Raw genomic sequence first — 8,823 nt, forward strand, 5'->3', positions numbered from 1 at the left:
TAGCAAGAACCAAATGATTTCCAAAAATAATGCATCAGCATTACAAATTCTTTTATTACAGTGATGAGATGGGTAGCAATTTCAACCCTGTCTATGTATAGTAGAAGCAAATAACACATTGACGGCTAAAAAAACACTCAAGAATAATAGCGCTGATACAGTGAAAAGCTGAGAACAAGTATCCTATCGCACCCAGCGAAGCACATATGCTATGCCCACCGGTTGTGCGAGCGTGAAATATATGAACAGTTGATATATTTACTTATTACCCTTTGGTAACAGAATATCATAAAGTTCGCTACACCATCTATCCAACTACAGTCGCAGCAGAACAGCCATCTCACAGAGTACATAGGTTTCATCTATAATTATATTCATGCATGCAAACAGTTCGTCATTGTGAAGCCAGCAGATGGCTGAGTTTAACCCGCTTGGAGTTCTGCAGTTGACAATGCTAGTCTCCATTCTGCAACAACATAGACCAGACTGATTAGATGGAGTGAGTATTAATGGGTTGCGAGTTTGACCTACAGCACATCACAAGACTAACCATATCATGCAACTTATCAAATTTGTACTTCTAAAATGTTTCTACATGCATTCAATAAGAAATGTTTAATTATTTCTCCTCATACTTTTTGATTGGTAAATGTAACTTATATTCAAAGTACCAACAAAAAAGCTGCGGAAAGCCACAGTCAAAAGAGTGAACCATTTCAAGTCATGTAAGTACTCCTCATACTTGAAAAAGGAAATTGAGGAGAAAAGGTTTTTACTCCTATGCAATAAGAACGTTTAATCCCAGTTAACTGTTATGCAACATACTGCTCTCTCTTTCTCTCACATGAGTTCATCCCATGGTTCTCCAATGCTGAAACGTCCAGCCATGGTGGCACAACAAAATCAAACCACCTCTTCACGGACTTCCCAGAAACCTCATTAGTAATGAAACGAACGCCAGCCAAAATCAACCAAAGAAACCAATAGAAAAGCAACTAATATCCATTCATACAGGCAAGCAAGCAGCCCTCTTCTCTGAAGAAGCATATTACGAAACCCTAAGGGAACAAGCTCACTTAGGGGGGCGATGTTCATTCTGAATCAATAGCTAAAGTCCTCTAAAGGGGCACGTGCTCCGTAATAAAAAATATGTGATAGAACGTTTCTTGTTAAGACCTCTTATGTGAAAACCATTGAGCCATAAAATGCCAAATGAAGATGTTTTGCAAGAGAAGAGTTAGATTACCTCTTAAGTGTTACTGTCGCAGGTAACACTAATAAGAAAACACCAATACTTTTTTTTTTTTTTGAATAAGTAACAGTGTTATCAAAGGCGAAAAGCGCAAAAAAAATCTAAGGCCCGTTGGGGCTTTAAGCGCAAAGCGCAAATAAAGTGTGGGCTTTAATGAAAAAAAGCGCAACTGGAGAAAAAGTAAAAATATGTATATGTAGTCCAAGACCAATAATTATAAGCATGAACAACAAATATATGGACAAAAAAATTGAAGAAAAAATAACGACAAAGTGAAATATCAATTATCCGGTGTTGCATTTTCAGGATTACACTCATTGGCAAGGAAAAATATGCCCGAGAGCCTTGATGGGGCACTGAAGCGCCCGCAAAGCGAGGCGAAGCGTTCAACATGTTTTGAGCCTCGCTTTAGGGCTTAAGCGCGCTTTAAGCGCGCCTTTGACAACACTGATAAGTAAATGGAACACTTATTGACTAATAAAGAGCTTATTTACTAAGGACACTTAGCAAAACAGGACGATGATTAATTTGTAACAATTAAGGGTTTAAATGTAAGGCCATCCCATTAAGGCAACAGTTGCTTAATTAGTAGATAGCCAAACCACAAAACAGAATGCATGAGACAGTGCTGAGCTAAACTCAAATACAATGTAAATTCACAACCAATTGCCTTCTAGAGCACATGCATCTTTTTATGCAGATAGGACCAATTCCACGCAGTTTCCCTCTTGGCTTGGGTACATGTATCCTTTTATAGAGATTGGACGAAGCTCTTACATGGGAAGAAAATTAGGACATCGCCAACAATTGAGAGTAAGTGGAAGAAACCTCTCAGATTAAAACTAAGATACGAGGAAATCCAGAACATAAAGCTTTAGAGATTCAAACGGAAATCTACTAATGGCATAATCTATTACTTCAGGAGAGGTACTAATTTATTTTGATCAGTTCAGCGGATGTACTAATTCAAATGATAGTGCAGGCAATGCTTTTTGAAATGAGTTTGAGATGGTGTAAGAATTACTCAATCAAGGATTTTTTTTACAGAAAACGGATCTCTTGTGATCTCCAGAGCAGTTGGAGGAACAACGATTCCGAACTGACGGCAGGAGATAATACCAACGAAATCAAGACCTCACTAGTAGAAACAAATGGTGAGGGCACCATCAATAAAAAGCAGATTATAGAATAGCAAAATCCCCTGACAACTGATGGACATCAAGTTATATCTTGTCAAGTCTATGGCGACTTAATGGAGCTCTAGCGTGAAACTAAAGGCTATCCCAACTCAGATAAATTCCAGTACTTATCCTACAAGATCAGATCTCAAAATTCAAATAATAGGAGATCAAAATATATAGCAAACATAAATTTAAACGGCAGATTGAAATAATTCACCGTAAACTTGAGACTGCAACAGAGGCTGGTTTCCTATTTAAAGCTAGATAGACCACATCAGACAAGGAAGCAGTAATAAGGTCAAGAGACTCTAACGGCTCTTTCAATCTCAAGAATTTTAGTAAAGAGTACCAGTAGGGTTCTAATTTTCTAATGTAGTCACTCAAATCTCAGAATATTGGGTTTTCTCCATGTTGCAAAGTCATAACGGTTTGGAGGTGATTTTTAATGACAATGCAAACACGAATAACAGATATTATGAAAAAGGAGCCACAGAATTAGGCACCGGAGTTGGTACAGTTTGGGAGAAATGAGGCATGTGTAAAAATCTAGTTGTATACTTGTATCAGGGCAAGAACTGTGCCATCAATCTTAACAAGGGAAAATGATGATTTACAACAGAAAGTTGCCGAGGCTTAGTTCTTCATTTCTTTTCCTTTTTGAGGGTCTAAGCAGGACGAGTGATTACTCTTGCACCTAGAACACCAACGAGTGAAAAGTTCTTAGGCGACATTATTGAGACTTGAAAGTTGGAGCTTTGCTTCATTTACATATTAGCAAATAAAACCTTAAGTCCTAACCTATATACTTCTGTTCTCTTCAATGCTTGTGGAAGATTGTACATTATATGTTATCTTATAAAGGGAACAGTGCTCACTTTGTTAAGGAGGCAAATTCTTGAGAAATTATCAAGCAATAAAATTTGTCATCAGGCATAAAAAAGTTGACATCAAGAGAAATAACGACTTGCTGATTTGAGGCCACATATCTCTTACCACTAGAAGTGCCAATAACTAGTAGAGTATAAAGCGAATTTTTCGTAAACCCCAGCTCTTTTTATTTCCTCAACAACAACAAATACCAAACTAGTCGGGGTCAGCTATATGAACCTTCATTATCATTTGGAACATTGCATCCCAATACTCAATAGTTTCAACATTAATCCTACAATTTGAGGAAAATTGTCCTAAAAAGTCAAACAAATTAATTAAAACTACAAAAGATGGCACGCTAATGCAAAGTACAATTAAACAAAAATAAGCTTGTCACCGGTCACCTGTCAAGAGAAGGTAAATTGGAAGGAGGGTCCTATAGTTTCTTCTTCTTTCTGAAAACATAAACGTCGGTCTCCTCGTAGGCGTACTCTGGATGTAAATGCTCGTGTGGAACCTTCTCGATATCAAACATGTCTCCGCTAAGCTCCCAGAACTTCTTATGCGCTTCAGGAGATCTCAGCTGGTAGCCCAACAAAACGACGCCGTTTTCACTCACCAAAGCTTCCATAGCCGAGAGCAATGGACTCACCGTCTCCTCCAAGTACACCACATCGGTGGCAACAACGACATCAAACGGTGGGTTAAGAGATTTTATCTGGTCTTGATTGGACCAATTCAACTGGGCCGTTTTCAAAGACTTACTCAAAACTGGCTTGTTTTTCTTAAGGTTGTGTTTTAGGGCCGGCATAACGGGAGCGATATCAGTGATAACGACGTTGTTCAGGCCCAGTAAGAAGAGGCCCATGGCGGCAACTCCACACCCGGCGCCGAGTTCGATTCCGCGTTTGTTTTGGAAGTTAAGGATGTCGGAATAGGGATTTGGAGTAACGGCGCATGTTTGAGGATGCCAACGTTCGGCGAATTTGACGAGGATAAGTGAACAGGGCCATACGCTTGTACCTACGTGCATGGATCCATTGTCTTGGTGGAAAGATAGCTGAGAATTTAGCACTTGAAGATCGATCACCGGCGAGTCTGTGAACTTCATCTTCTCTAATTTTCTCTCGCTAAAAACTGCACTTTCCCTTTGAGCTGAAGTGTCAGTGGGTTAATGGGCCAAACTTCTGGAACATACCGGTAGTGGGCTAGGTCTTCTTCAGACAAAGGGGATTTTGGGCCGTGACCTGGAATGTTTACACAGCTCAGTCGGGTTTCCTATTGGAATTTTTACATTCCTATATCACATAGGAAACCTTTTTACCCTATATGTTTAAGGTTTGAGTAAATTACACTTAGTATACCAAATTACCAATCCTATACCATACTTAATTAAGGGTCTAATTAATGGGCAGTTTTTACTCCTTTTTTTACATATCCCACGTTTCTCTCTCCTAACCCCTCAACCCCCCCACCCACGTTTTTACCCATACCCCACATTTTTTTTACCATTTTCCCTCTTCTGAAACCAAACAAAATTCCACATCGATTGTGTTCTACTTTTTCACATCACTGATGAATACTCAACATTTTAAAAGATAACGGAGAGCCATTATGTCTTTTGGAAAAGTCAAAAATGAAAATAAGGCTTTTAATTTTACCGGATCTCATAATGCCTGAAAATGCAGAATGTTCATTTACGGACTTACAAGGATGAAGCGACTTTGGCTAGTGATCATGCACGAAAGAGAGAAATGGAAGCTCTTAATCACCTTTGTGTGAATCATGTTGGTCAACAACTTTAGTCTTTAGTGTTGTCTTCCAGTGAAATTCCACTCTCTTCTCTCTAATAGTTGCTCTGTCAGGTCGATAGGTACATGAAACTTTGGAATAAGAATGATGAGTTCAGAAAGGAAACAAAAATTAAGGATAATCCCCTACCCCTTCTTCTGACTTTGATTCAAAGATTCAACTTTTAAATACCAAGCTTCACCCTGAAACCTTAAATTGACTTGTAGTTTTTTTGAAGAAATTTTGTAGATGAAGAGAAAATTTTGTAGTCAACATTTTTTTTCAACATAAATTGTAGTTTAATTGTAGTATAAATATTGTAATTTTGTAGATACTCTTAAAAACAATACAGCTTTATACAATACTTAAACTGATTTGTAGTTTATTTGTAATTTTTTTGAAGAAATTTTGTAGATGAAGAGAAAGTTTTGTAGTCAACATTTTTTTCCAACATAGATTGTAGTTTAATTGTAGAATAAATGTAGTAACTTTGTAGATACCCTTAAAAACAGTACAGCTTTATACAATACTAAAACTGATTTGTAGTTTTTTTGTAAAAATTTTGTAGATGAGACCCATTTTTTAATGTACAATCAATTAATAGTAATTTTGTAGATACTCTTAAAAACAATACAGCTTTATACAATACTTAAACTGATTTGTAGTTTATTTGTAGTTTTTTTTGAAGAAATTTTGTAGATGAAGAGAAAATTTTGTACTCAACATTTTGTTTCAACATAGATTGTAGTTTAATTGTAGTATAAATGTAGTAACTTTGTAGATACCCTTAAAAATACTTTATACAATACTAAAACTGATTTGTAGTTTTTGTATAGAAATTTTGTAGATGAGACCCATTTTTTATAATCAGATTTTTCCCATTCAATTGTAGCATGATTGGGATTTTGCATTCCCATCTACCACAATGGCATTAAATTCAAAATCTCTAAATCTGCCATAATTATCCCAATTCCCATTAAATTGTAGCATGATTGCGATTTGGACATGATTTCTTGTTGTTGTTGTTGATGTTTTTTTGGATTTCTATATTGAGAGAAGAAAAGATGAAGAACAGATATATATGAGCGACAATTTGAGAGAAGAAACGACGAAGAACAGATTTTATCAACTTTGAGTTGTTGAAACTCGAAAATTTGAATTCTATAATTTGAATTCAGTTCGTCGAATCTGTTAGTAGTTGAATCTGTTCGTAATTTTTGCAGCTGTTCGTTTCTTTTTTTTCGAGAATTTGAATTGTAGTTCTGGAGAAAAATACGCAGATGAGAAATCTCCTTTCCCTTTTTAAAATTGAATTTAATGTAGAATCAATTAATACCAAGATTCTCTCCTTAATTTTAGCTCGTTTTTCAGGGAATATTCTGCCCTTTTAATACCTAATAGACGAATGGTACAAAAATTGTAGGTAAAACGTGGACTGGGCGGATAATTTACATACTATGCACATTTTTGATAATAAAGTTTCATATATGGTATAGATAGAAAAAAACCTCTTTCCTATTTACTTTTTCTAATTGGTATACATAGATTATAGGAATTTTTACCCCCCTATAGCAAAGCTTAATACCCTATTTATTTTAAATAAATACCATTTTAAAAAATTATATTATATAGCTACCTTTTACTCTTTATAGCAAAATCTCTAATTATGGTTACATCCTACCCTTAAGCCACTATATACGCTAATTATTATTTTTCTCTCTCCTTTTTCAGATTCTGTCTCACATAATTACCGATAAATTCTCAAACCACGTTCTCTCTCTCTCTCTCTAATTTGATACATTCTATTCTCTTCCCCCCACAAAACCACGATTCTGCAACTGAAATTATCTCCCACCCACATCGCCTAGGTCTTCCCCATTCTCACTCACCACGTTAATTTCTCTCTCAACTCTCGATTGTATTTTGATACAAGTAGTTGTGGTAAGTATTTAGCTTCTTAGATTTTCGTTTGGAATTTGTATTTTGTTTGTTTTCTTAAACAATAACCATTTTTATTGTTTACTCAACAAAAAGCTCTAGTTTTTCTCTCCAATATCGGACTCAACCATTGTTACTGTTGATGGTCTACTAGTAGAGAGAAAAATCCTCGAAAACAATATGCAACGTCTTGTCATGATTTTTGCTCGGCTACTGTACAGGATGCCCGGGAACAGTATGATTCAGGGTTTTTGCTCGACGGTGGATTCGCCGGAAATTAGGGTTTGTTCTTGAACAAAGACGACGGAGTTTGGGGCTGAGCAACTTGAATTTTCTGTTAATATATTTCACTGTATTTTCAATGTATCACGATGTATTTTCATGTATTTCATTGTATTCATTTTCTATTTTTTTCCATTGTAATTCAATGTATCTCGCTATATCCATGTATTTCATTGTATTCACTGTCTTTTTTTTTCATTGTATTTCAATGTATCCCGTTGTATTCTATGTATTTCATTGTATTCACTGTCTCGCTATATGCCATGAATGTATTCATATGTTTTTTTAATTAATATAATTTATGTATTCAGATGTATTATATAATTTCTCTGAAGATTGCTATGTTTTTGGGGTATTTTTCGGTTGAGAATCTTTTTTATAACTGAAAATACAAAATTTGTGTGTTATAATTGAGTTTGTTGAGTTATATTAGGAGCCTATTATGTTAAATGATTCACTTTCCGTTTAAAAACAGTGTAATCCCCTGTTTCACGCCTAATCTGTCCAGTTGTAATCTATGTTTCACGCCATGAATACAGTCGAATACACTCGAATATAAAAATCTGTCTAGCTGTAATCCCCTGTTTACGCCTAGAAATGCTATTGTATTCATGAATATAGTAGCTTAAATACATCGAATACACTCTAAAAAACCTGAAAACATAACTATAGGAAGTAATATAGTAAATGGTAGCTACAACTAGCTAATAACCACTAAAACATAGTGGTTTCTGAAAGTTTCTCAGATTATATTATTATGGATTTTTTACCTTCTATAGCAAAGGTTAACACCTTATTTATTTTAAATAAATACCATTTAAAAAAAATTATATTTTATAGATACCTTTTAAGGTTTATAGCAAAATATTTAATTTTGGTTACTTCCTAGCCCTAAGCCACTAAATACGCTAATCGGGTACACTATTTTCTTTCTCTCTCTACTTTGATACATCCCATTATCTTCCCCCATCCCATTAAAATTTCCAATCTCCTCCTACTTCCACCGGATTTGTGCAAAACCCACTTCAAAAATTGCTCCGGCTCCCGCATCCAGTTGAGAGACCGGCCTTTTCCGACAACGGGAGCACTCCGAACATTCTCTGAGACCGGCCTTAGANTTTGTCCAACGACAGAGGAGGCATCTTCCTTCTCTCAATTTACCCTAATAAATCGTTCTTTCCTATTTTTTGCGGGATAGGACAAGGTAATTTACTTTTTTATTTTCCTTCAGCTTTAGTGCTTAGGCATCGCCAAAAAGGCCCTAACATTATTTTCCGTGACTTTGCAAGGCTGCAAACAATTCTCAAGCGGCGGAGACAGAGGCACCTCTATACGACTTTGCCGAGTTCATGTGGACTGTAGGCCTTATTAATTTGGTAATTTTCTCTTCACTACGCTTGCTTATGGAATCATGGTCGGAATCCGATGGGTCGTCGGAAAATTGTCGACTAAAATAGGTCGTCAAAAGTTTGGGGTTGAGCAATTTGAAGATTGTGTTACCTTTTTTTT

General features: G+C 35.9%; 1 protein-coding gene across 1 annotated transcript; it reads right to left on the reverse strand.

Annotated features, from left to right (window-relative positions):
- On the reverse strand, window positions 1-4,474 carry LOC109244863 (protein-lysine methyltransferase METTL21C). The gene is made up of 2 exons (XM_019412023.1): window positions 3,708-4,474; window positions 1-466 (listed from the first exon to the last, which is right to left on the reverse strand). The coding sequence occupies exon 1, from the start codon at window positions 4,412-4,414 to the stop codon at window positions 3,740-3,742; it is 675 nt and encodes a 224-aa protein (XP_019267568.1). The 5' UTR covers window positions 4,415-4,474; the 3' UTR covers window positions 1-466; window positions 3,708-3,739.
- Window positions 4,475-8,823: the final 4,349 nt, after the last annotated feature.

Source organism: Nicotiana attenuata, unplaced genomic scaffold (genome assembly GCF_001879085.1).
Source record: "Nicotiana attenuata strain UT unplaced genomic scaffold, NIATTr2, whole genome shotgun sequence".
Taxonomy (NCBI): Eukaryota; Viridiplantae; Streptophyta; class Magnoliopsida; order Solanales; family Solanaceae; genus Nicotiana; species Nicotiana attenuata.